Here is a 16,809-nt window from a genome sequence, read left to right on the forward strand (position 1 = left end):
GTATACAAATGATACATTAAACGTTGTTCTACACATTGCTTTCTTCATTTAACTTGGAATTGGATCCATATTAGTACCCAGAGAGCTGGCATAAGTTATGGATATACCATAATAGAATACACTTACTCAATCCCCTAGTGCTGGCCATTTAGGTTATTAGTTTTTGTTTTGTTTTTAATAAAAATCATATTTTTTATTGTAGACTATATACACAGAAGTGATAACTTTCCAAGTGCCATTTAGCAAGTAGTTAAAGAGTATAAACAATGATGCAGCATGTATGCCCTTTGTGTCTGTGTGTACATGGACCAGTCTATCTCTAGAATGAATTCTAAAGAGAAACTGCTATTGAAATCTCCTTTTCCCTTTCCTGAATCTCATCTCCTCAAGCTGACTGAGCTATCGAAGAACAGGGACCAAGTCTTTTACTTTCTCCACCCTCCCCCAACACCTTGCATAGGCCCTAGGCCAAGGTTGGCTTCTGACCACATCATCCCACATCTAGGGATTTCTCTTAGGGAGATGACAACAGTGCAGGGAGGTGTATGTTCGTTGAATCCTTGTTAGTAACAATGAAACACAGGGACCAAATGAGAGGTAAGGCCTCTATACTCTGCTATACATGCAGCCTTTAAAGAGAGTGGGCAGTGGGGGTGGCAATGTCTGGCCAAAGAATTGTTGATCGTTGAATAATTCACATATTGAGCTCCAGGAAAATGGTCTTTTGAAGAAAGGATTGCTAAAGTAAAAGAAGTCTGAAACCCACTGATGTTCACAATATGGACTACAAAATAGTATGCTGAGAGTGATCCCATTAAAAACAATATGCACAGAAAAATATTCTGTAAGGATATACTCTGCATGGCAGAATTAAAGGTGATTAAATGTTTTTATCCTCAGAAATGTCTGTATTTTAAAATACTTTTGAAGGACAAGCATTATTTCAGATTAATTAATAGAGCATGTTCTATGGAGGGGCATGTTTGGCAGGGGGGGGGGGAGGTGTTTCTCTTGGGATTCTTGGCTCTAGGATGCTCTGGGATACTCTAGGGATGTCCCTAAATATCTGGACACCCTTCTTCATGCTGACAGCATCTGTCCCCATCAGCACATCTACATACAGTGCCTTCTACCTCTGAGCCTATCCTTGGTGCTAAATAGAGGGCACTGGTACAGCCATTTCCAAGACAGAAAATAAGCCACTCACATATGCTGCTGGCATAGCCATTTCCAGACTTCTGGTCTACCTGCTGCCTACTGGCATGCTCAGGGCAACTCTTACGCCTTCTCAAATGACCATTTACCCCACTAAGCCATCTAGGATCCTAGGATCCCCTGCTACCCTCTATGAGCCTCATTTTTCCAATTCTCGACCCTAGGGAAGCCCACAGTCCACCCTCCCATCTCTTGGCCCAGGCTGTCGAAAGCTGCCCACGAGGCCTAGTACTCCTTCCATTTACTTAATCACTATCTCTCAAGCCCTTCAGCAAGCTGTCCATTTTTTTCTTTTCATTTCATTTCCTGTAGTACCTGTATATTAAAGAAAACTTGGAAAATTCAGCAAAGAAAGAAAAAAAAAGCCCATCCAAATACCCACTGACTATCAGCCTGGATGGGAGAGGAGGCAGGAGGGACATGTATGCACAAGGATAAAACCTCTGAAACATGGACACAGTTTCCTGAAGCTGAGAAGGAGGCCTCAGCCAGGTGGACCTTGCACAGTGACCATATACCCACCATGGGCCAAGCACTGACTTTGCCCATGGAGGGCAAAGTTTTCTTTTGGATCTTGTGATTAGAAGAATATTTTCTATATCTCAGGGATGGGAAAGCACCAAACCCAGAAGCCTTGCTGAAGACCAAAAACTTCTCATATCCAGAAGATTCCCTAACAAGTTAAAGGACAAGTGGCAGACTGAGAGAAAACATTTGCAATACTTAACAAAGACTTGATACACAGAGCCTTTGACGGGCTTCTAAAAGTCAAGCAAAAGGCAAACACAAGAGAAATACAGGCAAAGGACAGGACTAGAAAATTCACAGGATCCAAATGGCCAATAAACATATAAAAGATGCTTCCCTTCAGGGAAATGCACACTTTCCTGGGCCTTCAACACCCCCAAAAACTGACCTGGTTTTTCCTCTTACTGTACTGGCTGTTCCTCCTGAGTTTCTAGCTGGTCCTTTCTTGAGCCCATGACCTTGGAGCACCCAGGGCTCCATCCTTGGTCCTTTTTTCTTCTTTGTCCACATCGACTTGCTTGAAGGCTCATCCAGCTCTAGCTCCTCTGCCTGTCCCCTGGTCACAGCCCTCCCCACTGCCTACTGCTTGTGTTCCTCTTCATGCTACCCTATTTTTTTAAACGCTGCAATGCATTCATTGTTTTGTTTTGTTTTTTAATTGTGGTAACATTTATATAACATAACATTTCCCATTTTAACCACTTTCAAGCATACAATTCAGTGATGTTAATTACATTTTCAATGTTGTGTTACCATCACTGCCACCCATTACCCAAATTTTTCCATCACCCCAATCAGAAACCCTGTACCCATTAAACATTAATTCTCCATTCCCACTCCCACCCCCACCTCTGGTACCCTGTAATCTACTTTCTGTTTCTGTAGAGTTGCACATTCTAGTTATTTTATATAAGTGAAATCATACAATATTTGTCCTTTTATGTCTGGCTTATTTCACCCAACATGGTATCTTCAAGGTTCGTTCACGTTGTCACATGCATCAGAACTTCATTACATTTTTGTTTTTTTTTTTATGTTCCAATCTTTACAGCATTTATTTCTTTTCATTTCTTTATTGGCTAGGACCTCCAGTGCAATGCTGAAAAGAAGCAATGAATGCAGACATCCTTGTATTGTTTCCAGTGTTAAGGAAAATCCATTCCATCTTTCACCATGACATATTATACCAGCTTTTGGTTTTTCATAAATGTCCTATTATGTTCAGGAAGTTCCCTTTTGTTTGTATTTTTTTTAAAAGAACTTTATTACTTTTTATGATTGAATAATATTCCATTGTATGTATATACCACATTTTGTTTATCCATTCATCTGTTGATGGACACTTGGGTTGCTTCCATCTTTTGGCAACTGTGAACAAAGCTGCTATGTACAGTGGCCAACCGATTTACTGATATAAGAACTTACCATTTTTATGTGTTTGGTGCAGGAGAAAGGGGTTTCAAGAATTTGTGTATATATGCTTATGTATATACATGACGTTATTTCTGAACGTGAAAACACATACATTTACTCATGGAAATCCAGAAAGTGACACAGCAAAATGTTATCAGTATTTATCTCCAGATTGTGGGATTACCAGAAATTTTTAAACGTCATTGAAAAGATCACAAATAAATTTAAAAGCGTGGTGTTGCCTACAAAAATAGCCTAAATGTCTAACAATACGGGTTACGTAGATTACTATTCCTCTATTAACTGAAACGTTATACAACCATTAAAAATCATGTTGGCAAAATTTTTTACCGATATGGCAAAAATCTCACCGCCCGATGCCCGGTAAAACAGTGGGACTTGCCAGATAGTGTATACAGCCTGATGCCAGTTATATACAACAAATTAAAAAAGAAAACTCTGCAAGCGCCTAGAGAAAAGACTGGGAGGAAATGTATCAAAATGTTACCTGCGTTTCTCCCTAGTGTTGGGGTGAAAGGTGATTTTTAGCTTCCTGCATTTTTCAGTTTCCTCAATAAACGTGAGTTATTTGTACCCTAATAAAAAAACACATTGTTAATATTTTTGAACTACAAATCGCTGCCCACCCGATGCAAGCCTGGGCCCCGCATCCCTGTCCGCGCTTCCGCCCAGGGGTCCCCGGGCGCCCGAGTCTCGGCGGCTCCCGCAGCGCCCCATCGCGGCCGGTCCGGGGCGGCTGAGGGCGGGGGGTGCGCGGAGGGCCGGGAGGCGGCGCCGGGCGTCCCCGCGCTTCCCGCGAGATCGCGCTCCGCCCGCTCCGCCCCGCTCGCCGCGCTGTCTGCGCCCTGTGCCGCGGCACTTCCTGCCTTCCGCGCCCGCGCCGCCCACCGTCGCCGCGCCCCGCTGCCCCCCGCCCGCCGCCCACCGCCGCGCCCGCCGGCGCCTCAGAGGTGCCCCCGGCCCGGCCGGGTCACCGCCCCGCCCGCCGCCCCTCGAGCCGCTTTGTCTCGGGCGGGGCGCGCGGGAGCGGGCCGCCAGGTGCCCCCGCCGTGGGCCCGGGCCCCCCGCCCCGGGGCGGCGGCGGCGGCGGCGCCGGGCCCCGGGGCGGGGGGCGCGCCGGGATGGGCCCCAAGCGGCGGCAGCTGACGTTTCGGGAGAAGTCGCGGATCATCCAGGAGGTGGAGGAAAACCCGGACCTGCGCAAGGGCGAGATCGCGCGGCGCTTCAACATCCCGCCGTCCACGCTCAGCACCATCCTCAAGAACAAGCGCGCCATCCTGGCGTCGGAGCGCAAGTACGGTGTGGCCTCCACCTGCCGCAAGACCAACAAGCTGTCGCCCTACGACAAGCTCGAAGGGCTGCTCATGGCCTGGTTCCAGCAGATCCGCGCCGCCGGCCTGCCCGTCAAGGGCATCATCCTCAAGGAGAAGGCGCTGCGTATAGCCGAGGAGCTGGGCATGGACGACTTCACCGCCTCCAACGGCTGGCTGGACCGCTTCCGCCGGCGCCACGGCGTGGTGTCCTGCAGCGGCGTGGCCCGCGCTCGGGCGCGCAACGCTGCCTCCTCCCGACCCCCGGCGGCGCCCGCCAGCCCTGCCTCGGTGCCCTCGGAGGGGAGCGGCGGCAGCGCGGGCCGGCGTGCTCGAGACGAGCAGCCTCCGTCGGTGGCCGAGGGCTACGCCTCACAGGACGTGTTCAGCGCCACCGAGACCAGTCTGTGGTACGACTTCCTGCCCGATCAGGCCGCGGGGCTGTGTAGCGGTGACGGGCGGGCACGCAGGGGCACCCAGCGCCTGAGCGTCCTGCTGTGCGCGAACGCCGATGGCAGCGAGAAGCTGCCCCCGCTTGTGGCGGGCAAGTCAGCCAAGCCCCGTGCAGGCCAGGGCGGCCTGCCCTGCGACTACACTGCCAACTCTAAGGGAGGTGTCACCACCCAGGCACTGGCCAAGTACCTGAAGGCGCTGGACTCCCGCATGGCTTCCGAGTCTCGCCGTGTCCTGCTGCTGGCCGGCCACCTGGCTGCCCAGTCTCTGGACACCTCAGGCCTGCGGCATGTGCAGCTGGCCTTCTTCCCGTCGGGCACCGTGCAGCCGCTGGAGCGGGGAGTGGTCCAGCAGGTGAAGGGCCACTACCGCCAGGCTATGCTGCTCAAGGCCATGGCCGCACTGGAGGGCCAGGATCGCTCACGCCTGCAGCTGGGCCTCATGGAGGCCCTCCACTTTGTGGCTGCTGCCTGGCAGGCAGTGGAGGCTTCGGACATAGCTGCCTGCTTTCGGGAGGCTGGCTTCGGGGGTGGCCCTAATGCCACCATCACCACAGCCCTCAAGAGCGAGGGGGAGGAAGAGGAGGAGGAAGAGGAGGAAGAAGAGGAGGAGGAAGAGGAAGAGGAGGGGGATGCAGAGGAGGAGGAGGAGGAAGAAGGGGAGGAGGGGGAGGAAGAAGGGGGTGAGGGGGAGGAGTTGGGAGAGGAGGAGGAGGGGGAGGAGGAGGGCGATGTTGATGACAGTGATGATGATGAGGAGGAGGAGGAGAGCTCCTCTGAGGGCTTGGAAGCCGAGGACTGGGCCCAGGGAGTCGTGGAGGCTGGCGGCAGCTTTGGAGGCTACGGTGCCCAGGAGGAGGCCCAGTGCCCTACCCTCCATTTCCTTGAAGGTGGGGAGGATTCTGAGTCGGACAGTGAGGAAGAGGAAGAAGATGAGGATGATGATGATGATGAGGAAGATGAGGACGATGATGATGAGGATGGTGATGAGGTGCCCGTTCCCAGCTTCGGGGAGGCCATGGCTTACTTTGCCATGGTCAAGAGGTACCTGACCTCTTTCCCCATTGATGACCGTGTGCAGAGCCACATCCTCCACTTGGAACATGATCTGGTCCACGTGACCAGGAAGAACCATGCCAGGCAGGCGGGAGGACGGGGTCTGGGACATCAGAGCTGAGCCACTGGGCCTAGCCATGCCCTGATCCAAACGTGGCAGCACCAGCCCAGAGGGCAAAGGACTCTCTGGGTGGCCGCTGTGGTGGAGCCAGAGTGGGGAGCCCCAGATCCTTTAGGAAAGCTTCCCCTGGCCCTGTGACTAATCCAGTCACCTTAAGAGGGCCCGGGGTTGGGGCTGGGGTCAACCTCACTGCCTGCTTATTGCCTCTTTCTCAGAATCCTCTTCCTTCCCCACTTGCCCCTGGGCCTGGGGGACCAGGTGGGGTGGGTGGGGAGCTGTCTGGTGCTACCACACCATGCCATCAGCGGACTAGATCACAACTGCAGCCAGGGATGGGCCCTGGACGCTCCCAGCCCGAGAGTGCCTGTCCCCTCTGCTGACCACACCAGGTCCTTGGTGGAGGGGTACCCCAAAGCCATTGTGGGAAGGGCTCCTGGAGGAAGGCCAGGCCTAGGCTTCCCCAAGCCTGGCTGCCCCCATTCCCCACCCCCGGGCTGCCTTGAGAAGCACAGTTGTAACTCACTGCAGGCTCCTGAGCCTGCCTCTGCCTGCTTTCCCACCTCCCCAATCCCTTTCTCTGGCCCAGTCCATGTCACTTTGGCGCTTGGTTTTCTTTCCAGACTGGAGATTTCCCAAGAGGCCCTCTAGGGGAGTGATGATGGGTGCTTCCTGCATGGGCAGCTGCAGGTCCCAGGCCTTGTCCCTCTCTGGTAGGACCCCATCCTGGGCAGAGGGGACCTGCAGCTGGTCGAGTCTAGCCTTCCAGCTGCTCCTTTCCCAGTTTGAATTCAATAAATCCGTCTATCCCCCTTTTGTGGGGGTGAACGTTTTAACAGCCAAGGGTGCATCCTTCATGGTCTGGGCTTGCGTCCGTCTTGGGAACACATCCTTTCCCAGTTCCCTTTGCCCACTGAGCTGGTGGGACATGAAAGCAAGTGTTGAGATGGTGGCCACAGGCTAGGCCCTGACTGGGGTGAGAGGTCAACCTCAGTGTCTAAATGTTATGGGGCTTAGAGAGGAAGGGGTCTTCAGAGTAACTGCCTGGAGGTGGGTTTGAGGAAGCTGGGCCTTGTTTGGGGTCATTTGGCTGGGATGGGAAGGAGGGAGCCAGCAGTCCCTGCTGGGCCAAATCAAACATGCATCTGGGTACCAGACCCCACAAAGTTAGCTAAAGAGGCTCTTGGAGGAATGAGCTAGAAGGACAGAAAGAAGACGGTATTGGGGCAGCTCCTGTGTTCCAAGTTGGAGTTTGGAAGGGCACATGTGTTATCATTTGGTTTACCTTCATGCCTTAAGAGGGGGCATTTTAGACCCCAGAGATTGGCATCTCCAAGCCTGGTGGCCACCTTGGAGGCAGTAACAGGAGGACAGTGAAGTGGCTGACCCATTAAAATCCTGAGGGCCAAGTGCACCCCCAAGAGGCTGAAGATGAGTTGGTAATTCCCTGTGTGGTACCCTCTGGGGAGGGGGTGCGGGAGGGGGGATGACAGTTCAAAGGTGATGACAGGCTCCTCTGCTGATCCCAGCCCTTCTCCTTTACCCTCCCTCAGTGAGGCCCTGGAGCCCCAGGGGTTCCAGCCAGGGGAGGACCTGAGATTGAGCAAGGCCCCAAACCGGTTTTCCCACCTGGCCTGGGGCTGGCATGGTACTCCTGCATTCCCTCCTCTACCTCCTCATCTCCCTGCAGTTCCTCCTCTCCCCACCCTGGAATGTTAAGGGGGAGGGGGGGTCCCCTCTAAAAGGTAAGGTCACCATGCATGGCTTTGAAACAGGAAGTGGCCTCAAAGTGGCTTCAAAACTAAATGACTGCAAAGAGTAATTGTGATTCCCTTACCATCACACACACACCCAATCTGAGCCCTGGGGAAGCAGACCAGAAAGCCCAGCCTACCCCCAGCCTTCTCTGGTGGTCCCAGACCCCCTGTCCAACCTAGGGCCCTCACCTCATATACCAACAAAGCAAATTGCCTCTATTTGTCTCCTGCCAACAAGAGCACCCCTTGTGCTAGCGCTGAGATAACCTCCCCAATGGAAACACCAGCTGGTGTTACTAGGGACCTTGCTGTGTGCCAGGTGCTGTTTTAAGTGCTTTAGATGGATTTGCTCACAGAGATCCTGTAAGGTAAGTAAAATGATGTGAAAACAGTCACAGAGAGGTCTGGTAATGTGCCCGAAGCCACATAGCTAATCTGTTCTGAAAGCAAGCTTCCCCTGCAGACTGACCCTAGAAGTGCCCCCATACTACTAGTCTGCACCTCTTCTTCACCAAGGAGAGTCACATATTTCCAACCTTCGTATAAGAATAGTGCTGTTTGGAAATGAACTAGTTCTTGAAATCAATTTCTAATCCATGGAAGGATACCCCTTTGGAGGGAGATGAACAGTATGGAAGCATCTACAGGAGCTCTAGCTCATATATTTGTAACCAACTTCCATTCCCACAGACCCCAGACAAATACGGGGCTTCTGTAAATACTAACACGTCCCCAGTTTGTAAAGCTCTTTCCCATTACCCATTGGGACAAATAGGTGAGAACCATCCCCATTTCACAAAGGAAGAAACAGTGTTAGGGAGTTAAGTGGCCTGCTGCTGCTGCAAGGGGGGGTGGGGGTGGGGTGGCAATGCCTGTGAGCCCAGAGCTTTGGTAAGGGACCCAGTTAGGAGGCATTATCATTCAGCCTGTCACATAATCCAGATGGATAGCAGTTTATTAACAGTGGTCCTCTAGATAAAGCCGAATGAATGTTAGGATGTGAGGTTGCCTACTCTTGGGACTGATGGCTGAAGGGCCCAGAAGGAGAATTGCAGCTCTGGGAGTGCTGTTACAGATGTTCTGGGGGCATGGTAGCCTTTGCAGTTTGCACAGCTGGCCAGTAGCCAGTCAGAAGGTAGCGTGGGTACAGAGCTGAGTCCTTGGGGAGGAGGGGAAAATAAGGAACCTCTAACCAGCTTTTCAAAACGGCTTTGGGAGGAAGTGGTGGGAAAGACTGCAATTCCCAGAAGCCTCTGCTCCCTGGCAAGTCAGGAGGTTGCCATGGTTTCAAAAAAACAATATGGCTGCTCCCTGCTGGGACTTGAGTCTCCGGATTAGGGAGACAGAGGTGGGTCTGGGGGCTGGCAGTGACTGAGTAGGAGGCATTTGAGAGGTTGCGAGGTGGAGGCTAGCTGCTGCACGACCGGAGCGGCCTGGCCTTGCCAGGGTGCCAATGGAGAGCAGCGTGGATGAGGAGGCGCTGCACCAGCTGTACCTGTGGGTAGACAACATCCCTCTCTCCCGGCCCAAGCGAAACCTGTCCCGGGACTTCAGTGATGGAGGTGTGCACCCCTGTGTCTGTGTACGTTCGCCTGTGTGAGTGGGTGTGTCTCTGTGTGTCCGTGTTTGTTTACATGCTCTGTTCTGTACGTACCAATATAAGGGTGTTTTCTGCATATGTATTTTTGTGCTTGAGCAAGGAGCAGGGAAATCTGACTGTCCCCTGGGACTTCAATTGTAGAGGTGTGTGCTTTGTGTGTGTGTTTTCTATGTGCATCTGTGGGAATTTGGGCATGTGTGTATCTGTGTGTATGTCTGCATGGTCTAGGCATGTATATGGTGTGTGGCATGTGTGTCTCTGAGTATATGAGTCTATGACTCCTTCCTGGGACTTTAAGATAAATGCCTGTGTATGTATTTATGCATCTCCGTGTATGTGCGTGTGCATACTGTGTGTGTTCTAGTTCCTGCCTTATGGGTGTCTGAGCATTGTGTGTCCATTTGTGGGTAGACATGTTGTATCCTGTATGTATGGGGGGGGGGTCTGTGTACATATGTGTTTCTTCGTGATTTTGTGATTGTGGGGATGTCTGTGTGTCTGAGATTGTTTCCTGGTATTTTGATGACAAAGTGTGCATCTGTGTGTGTGTTTATATTGGGGGGGGTAGCTCTAAGTGCTTAAATGACTCTGTGTTTGTGTATGAGTTGGTGACTGTCTCCTGAGACTCCAGGGATAGAGGTGTATGACTGTGCTTCTCTGCGTGTTTTGTGTGTGTGTGTGTGTGTGTGTGCATGTTCTATATGTGCACCTGTGTGTGTCTGGGCATATGTGTGTCCTGTGTGTCAACACATTCAGTACTATGTGTATATCTGTAGGGGTGGAGTCTCTCTGTGAATCTTTTGACTGTCTCCTGAGGACTTTGGTGTTGGAGTGTGTGTGTGTGTGCATCTGTGTGAATGCCTAGGGTGGAGCCCAAGGTTCCTGAAGGACTCTCTTGGAGACTCATTCTCTGCCAAAGGACCAGAGGCCTCAGTTTCCCCATGCCCTGAGTTAATGGGAAAGGGATGCAGCTCCTTTGGGATATGCTGGCAACAGTCTCCTCAGATCGTGGATCACTGATCTCTCTTTCCTATTCCCTTTCCCCTCTCCTCTGATGCCCCCTCCTCTGTATCATCCTTCCGCTTTCCACCTTTCCACCTTTCCACTTGGTCTCACTGTTCCACAACCTCCAATTCTCCCACTCCACCCCTTCCTTCTCCCTCTCCTTCTCTCTTATCCATCCCTCTACCTTCCATGTCTGCTCCCACTCCTATCCCTTCAGTCCTGGTTGCAGAAGTCATCAAGTTTTACTTCCCCAAGATGGTGGAGATGCACAATTATGTTCCAGCCAACTCTCTCCAGCAGAAGCTCAGCAACTGGGGTCACCTGAATAGGTAGCAGAACACCTGGGAGCCAGGGCGGACTCTCCAGCCCTTCCAGTGGTTTCCCAGGGAAGGCGCACCCCTCCCCAGGAAGGGTTACCCTCAGCTTCTTTGCCTCCAGTGGCCTTGGCCGACCGAGGTGGAGGTGTGTTGGTGGCAGGGTGGGAAGGGGCAACGCAGACAGAATCGTCTGGTAACGAAATCAAGGGACGCTTCCATTGGGGAGGCCACAAGGAGCCTCGGGACACCCAAGCAGGGGCGGCTCAGATGCGGTTTTCTTGGGCTCTCCCAGGCTGCGCGCTCAGACTGCGACCGCCGCGTCCCCTCTCCTCTTCGCCCCACCCCTACCCCCTCCTCCAGCTTCATTCCCCCAGTACCCAGTCAACCACACCCCGTGTCTGCCCCGCAGGAAAGTGCTGAACAAGCTGAACTTCTCGGTACCTGAGGATGTGATGCGCAAGATCGCGCAATGCGTCCCTGGCGTGGTGGAGCTGGTGCTCATCCCGCTGCGGCAGCGCCTGGAGGACCGGCAGAGGCGCCGGAAGCAGGGAGGGGGCTCCTTACAGGTACCCCCCACCACACTCCACCCCCGCGCTTCTCCTAACGTCCCGTCTTGGCGATAGGTGGGGAGAAGGGGTGCCTGGCCAAAGAGAGCCTGCCCTGGGGAGCCCGGGGAAGGGGCATGGGGGTCCCTGGGGATGGCCCGGGCCGAGCTCACAGCGGACCCGGGGGTTCTTTTAGGAGCTGGCTCCCCAGGATGGCAGCGGCTACATGGATGTGGGTAAGGCAGCCTCCCTTTCCTCCTGTCCTTTGTTCCTGTCGCTCCTTGCTGTGAGTGAGGGAGACAAGAGAATGGGACTCCAATACGATCACTCTTCCACTTGCTTTGCCTCAGGTTTGTCCCAGAAGGCCCGAGGGGAAGGTGCCCCAGACTCGCAAATCGGGGAGCAGCTCAGGTAAGGGCCGCTGTGGCTGGGGGTTTCTGACCTCACCAGCCCTGGTGATGTGCCTCCAACAGGGCTGGGAGGCGAGGGTCAGCTGCGCCTGAGAAGGTGGGGAAGGCAAGAAAGAGGGAAGAGGTGGAGGGACTGCGGCCGACGGTCCTGGAAGTCTGGGGATGGAGCCTGAGGTCCAGGCCTCTGCTAAGCTGCTTCCCACCTGACCCCACCCCAGGGGTGGTCGGCAGCCCGCGCCCCGGGCTCCAGGGTATAGCCAGGCCCTGCAGGGCGACCCAAGCTTCGTCCTCCAGATTGCTGAAAAGGAGCAGGAGCTGTTGGCCTCGCAGGAGACAGTACAGGTGAGGGGACACTGGAAAGACGCGGGGTGGGTGTTGGGGCCCGGCAGGGGTCAGGGGGCCGCGGAGCTTGACCTCTGCGGGGCGCCGCCCAGGTTCTGCAGATGAAGGTGAGGCGCCTGGAGCATCTACTCCAGCTCAAGAACGTGCGCATCGACGACCTCTCCCGGCGTCTCCAGCAGGCAGAGCGTAAGCAGCGGTGAGCTGCGGCCTGGGCCGCCGCGAGGGGTCGCCGGGGTACCCGCTGGAGCCCGGACGTCGCGACCCGCCGACCCACCGACAGACGGACGAAGGGGCGGGCGGAGCCAGCCACTCGCTCGAGTCTCCTGGGGCGCCAGCGTCCCCTCCCTTGGGATGGGGGTGAAGGTGGGGGGCAGCGGGAAGGATACCTCAGAATAGCGACCGGGGACTGAGCCGCCTCCTCCCACTCCATCCGGGTCAGGCGAATGGACCGCTCACCAGAATCTAGACGCCGCCTCGTGCAGAAACCCCGCAAGCACCCTAAAGCAGTGTCTGACACCGGGGGCCCGGCCTTGGTGCTCCCCGCGCTGGGCCCCGGGGGGCGGCCCCCAGGCTCTCTCCACACCTCTAGAACCCGGTCTCTGCCCAGCTCTGAGGACAGCAGCGTCTCCATCCAGCCTGGTTCTCAGCGCCCTCGGCCAGGAGGGAAGCTGCTCCCAGCAGCCCAGGGTTTCCCTTGCCGCTCCTGGGCAGTGAACCGGTATGCAACAAGGGGCCGGAGACCACAGAAGCTGGAGAGGAAGGGGTGAGGAGTGGGCTCAACCAGGAGTGGGGAAAACATCTGCTCTGCCTATGCCAATCATCCTCCCAGAGCAGCAGGGAAGGCTTAGGAATGTCTGGGGCATGTGGGGCAGTGCTATCCCCATTAAAGGTTACAGTGCCCTTCTTCCCTGTGCCTGCCTATCTGTGCCGCCACTGCTTGGGAGGTTCCAAGTTCTATGGACTGAGGCCAGCTTCACTTTCAGGCCTGACAAAGACAGTGTGGTCATGGTGTGGCCCTTACTCTGGCTGTTTGCTAACTGTCAGGAGCATGAACATTTGTAAATCCTGAGACTCAGTAATTCCCCTCCTGGGCATATACCCAGGGGAAAATTAAGCTTTGTGTTCTGGAAACCAGGTATGCAATGTTCATAGCAACGCTGTAATAGCAAAAGAAAGGGAAGGACCTGATTTAGTTATCTGTTACTGTGTAACAGATTACCACAAAGTGGTTTACAGCAACACATATTTATGATCGCTCGTTTTCTGGGTCAAGAGTCTGGGCCTGGCCTAACTGGGGCCTCTGCTTCAGGGTCTCTCAAGGCTGCAGTCAAGATGTCATCCAGGGCTGGGGTCTCAACTGAAGGGTGGGCTGGGGAAGGATCCACTGTCCAGCTCGCTACCTTGTTGGTAGGCTTTAGTTCCTTGTGGGCTGCTGGACTGAGGGCCTCAGTTTCTTGCTGATGTTTGGCTGTGACTGGCCTCAATTCCTTGCCAGGTGGCCTTCTCCAACATGGCAGCTTACTTCATCAAAGCCAGCAAGGGAGAGCATTAATGGAGAGTCTGCTAATGAGATGGAAGTTACAGTCTTGTGTAATGCAATCATGGAAATGATATCCCATCACCTTTGCCCTATTCTACTTGTTAGAAGCAAGCCATTGGGTCCAGCCCACACTCAGGGGCAGAGATTACTACTCAAAGGGTGTGAATGTCAGGAGGTGGGGATCACTGGGCACCATTTTAGAAGCTACCACCAGGGGAAAAAGTCATGAAAAGATAAAATCTAGGGTTGTGGTTACCCCTGGGGAGATGCATGGGCAGAGATGGAAGGAGCACAAGTTGATGTGTTGTTTGTGATTTTCTGGTTCTGGGGGCAGGTTCACAGGTGCTCATAAGTGAACCATTTGTGGACAAATGGGGAGAGAATGTCACTGCCCAATGATTATGTTTAGTCCAATTCTCTGTATCCAAGTTCCTAAAATAATAAATAAAAAAAAACCTGGTGACTAATCCTCAGCCTGGTCTTAGGTAACAGATGAGGCTGATCGTCCACCCGCCCTATACTAGCTGTAAGCTCTTCACACACATTGACCCCAGCACTGGCACCATTATCTCTCCATAGTCTGCAATGGATCTCTAGAGTTCTGTTTTCTGAACATTTTGTCCAAGCTCCGAATGTTTTGTCTATGCATTCATACCTGTGGGCACCTGTGTGTGGAGCTCATAGGAATGACTTATAGAGGTGCCTGGGGACCAAGAAATGGGGCAGGGTGTAGTGTAGTTCTGCCTGGCAGGAGCACCATGGACCCAGAATGCAAGTTTGGTGTCTGGGATCACCCCTTTCAGAGACTGGTGGCCTCCTCCGGGGCGATGGCTGGGCCAGATCCTAGAGATTCCTCTTCCTTGAACATTTGCTTTCACTCTTTTGTTATTAATGACAATGATACAACAATGAATAACCTCACACATTTATAATTTATTATTGTGCACAAGTATATCTGTACGATAAATTCCAGAACTGGGTTTGCTAGATCAAAGGATAGAGGTATTTATAATTTTGATACTGTGAAATTGCCCTCCACAAGGGCATGGCTCAAAGCAGAGGTTGAAAACTGGTGGCCTGTTTCCCTGCTTAGTAATTGCTACCTTTTATGTTGGCAAGGATGTGAAGCTACTAGAATTCTCATACTCTGCTGATGGGATGTAAACTAGTACAACCGCTTCGCTTCAGAAACTTTGGCTGTTTCTTATAAAGTTAAAACACATGCCTACACTATTGTATCAGTCAGGGTCCAATCAGAAAAAGCAGAAGAGATTTGTTGCAGGGGTTTGTCTTCACATAATTGTGGGAACTGGTTAAATAGTCTGTAAGGCTGTTGCTTTTTGCATCAGATCCTGGAGCTTTAAGTCCACAGGAAGGGAAGAAAGACATAAAATAGGGGAGAGAAAGGACAAGCTGGAACCCACGAGTATAACCTGGAACCTTTGAGGACAAATTGGAACTCATGTCACTTCTCACTACCTCCAACCTTGATGATGTGGGTGTCCTGCAAAAGAAGCTGGCACCCTTTGTCATGAAGCTAAACACACACCTGGCCCAGGAGTCAGAGAAGCTGAAGGAGGGTCCAGGGAAAAGGTGGAGCAGTTGCAGACCTGGCTGCTACCCCACATCAGTGAGGTGAGCCAGCAGATCAGCAGCAATGTGTATGGCCTTCAAAGCTCCTGCCCGGATCTTCCAAGGGTAAAAAAAAAGCAGTATGTCCACTGCTTTTCTTCGACCCTCCAAATCTCATGCAAAAAGATCTGTAATTGGAAAATGACAGGGAATTTTGGGAAATGTAGCTCACCCCAGCTAGTTGACACATGGCCAGGCCTCCAAACCTATGTCCCAGCAATTCTGTTCCTGGATGTATACTCAAGAGAAGTGCATACACATGTTCACCAAAACACATATACTAGAACGGAGAATACAGTATATATAATTTTTGTGTCAGACTTCTTTTTGCTCAATATTGTCTGGAACAGCCATCCATGGACACATGTGTTCAGCAGATTGTTCTTTGTCATTGCTATATAATCTACTGTTGCATGAATGTAGCACAATTTATTCATTCTTTCTATTGTTGATGGACATTTGGGTTACTTCCAGTTTGGGGCCATTAGAAGTAATGCTGCCATGAATATTTGTATACAGGGCTCTTGATGTATACTTAAGAGTGGGTTTGCTGTTATCATACAGTCAGCATTTATCAGCTTTATTAGATATTGCCAGGTTCCCAATGTGGTTTTATTTATTTTTATTGCTAATAATAGTGTCCAGAAGGCCATGTGTTTGGAGCTGGAGTGGCTGTTTTAGATGTGCCTAATTTGCTCTCCTAACCTGGCGTTGCTCCTAATTCCTTCCCATACTGTCCTCAACCCCAAGTAGGGGCCTGTCACTTCCTTCAGTCATCTGGCTTCAGTAAGTCCCCTCACACAGGAAGCCCGGAGCTTGGGAAACACTTTGTTGTCAGCACACCTTCTTCTGGATACACAGGCCCACTGGGCAGCAATGGGGCAGCCATATGCCTTCTACCTGACTTCCCCCCTGCAAGAAGAGTTCAAGAATCATTTCTTCCTGGAAATGTACCCATTGTGGCTCCAGAACCATCTGCACCCATGGTGGCTCTGGGGCCTTCCCTGGAAGTCTGTGGTATCCCCAGGCACGGGCAGCTCTGTATTGCAGGTTCCCCCAGTTGGCCAGTCAGCCAGACTGCCCAGTGCCAAGGAGGGTGAGGAGGGCTTGGCAGGGGTTGGAGACCACAGCTCTTTCTGTGTGGTGTACCTCCCATGCTAAACTGTGAGTGCTTTCAACTTCACAATAATTCGCTCATCATCTACACTCAGTAAATATTTGTTGAAAGTTAATAGTTAGGCAATAGCCCAGGCAGTGGACAATCAGCTGGTAGTCTGTGTATTTGCAATAGCACACATCAGAGATGGTTGTGAAGAGAAGGTGACTAGGAAGACTTTATTTAAAAGGTAGGCCTTAACATGGGCTTGAAAGGAGGATGAGTTTTGGCTATGAGACTGGGAAGAACATTCCAGATGGAAGGGAAGTAAAAAGAGGGAAAGGGGAACATAAAATTAAATGTCTGCACAGATCTGGAAGGTAAATGTGAGAGAATAGGGATTGTTGGGGATTATGGTAAATTGGAGTGCCCTTACAGGGGCAGCTACCACT

General features: G+C 52.3%; 2 protein-coding genes across 7 annotated transcripts; both read left to right on the forward strand.

The window, feature by feature from the left end:
- Nucleotides 1–4,035: 4,035 nt before the first annotated feature.
- Nucleotides 4,036–6,857, forward strand: CENPB (centromere protein B). The gene has a single exon (XM_037811455.1). It carries the CDS (start codon nt 4,299–4,301, stop codon nt 6,114–6,116), a length of 1,818 nt encoding a protein of 605 aa, XP_037667383.1. The 5' UTR covers nt 4,036–4,298; the 3' UTR covers nt 6,117–6,857.
- Nucleotides 6,858–8,773: 1,916 nt separating this feature from the next.
- On the forward strand, nt 8,774–14,076 carry SPEF1 (sperm flagellar 1). Of its 6 annotated transcripts, none has more exons than XM_037811557.1 (8): nt 8,775–9,432; nt 10,705–10,804; nt 11,202–11,358; nt 11,534–11,573; nt 11,688–11,748; nt 11,966–12,089; nt 12,182–12,285; nt 12,529–14,076. In XM_037811557.1, the coding sequence occupies exons 1-8, from the start codon at nt 9,324–9,326 to the stop codon at nt 12,854–12,856; spliced, it is 1,023 nt and encodes a 340-aa protein (XP_037667485.1). In that variant the 5' UTR covers nt 8,775–9,323; the 3' UTR covers nt 12,857–14,076. The 6 variants fall into 6 exon arrangements, 5 of the variants coding, with proteins under 5 accessions (XP_037667485.1, XP_037667487.1, XP_037667484.1 ...); XM_037811556.1 differs by having other exon boundaries at nt 8,776–9,432; nt 10,693–10,804; nt 12,529–14,075; XR_005213074.1 differs by lacking the exon at nt 11,534–11,573 and having other exon boundaries at nt 8,774–9,432; nt 10,693–10,804; nt 12,529–12,664.
- Nucleotides 14,077–16,809: the final 2,733 nt, after the last annotated feature.

This window comes from Choloepus didactylus, chromosome 19 (genome assembly GCF_015220235.1).
Source record: "Choloepus didactylus isolate mChoDid1 chromosome 19, mChoDid1.pri, whole genome shotgun sequence".
Classification (NCBI taxonomy): domain Eukaryota; kingdom Metazoa; phylum Chordata; class Mammalia; order Pilosa; family Megalonychidae; genus Choloepus; species Choloepus didactylus.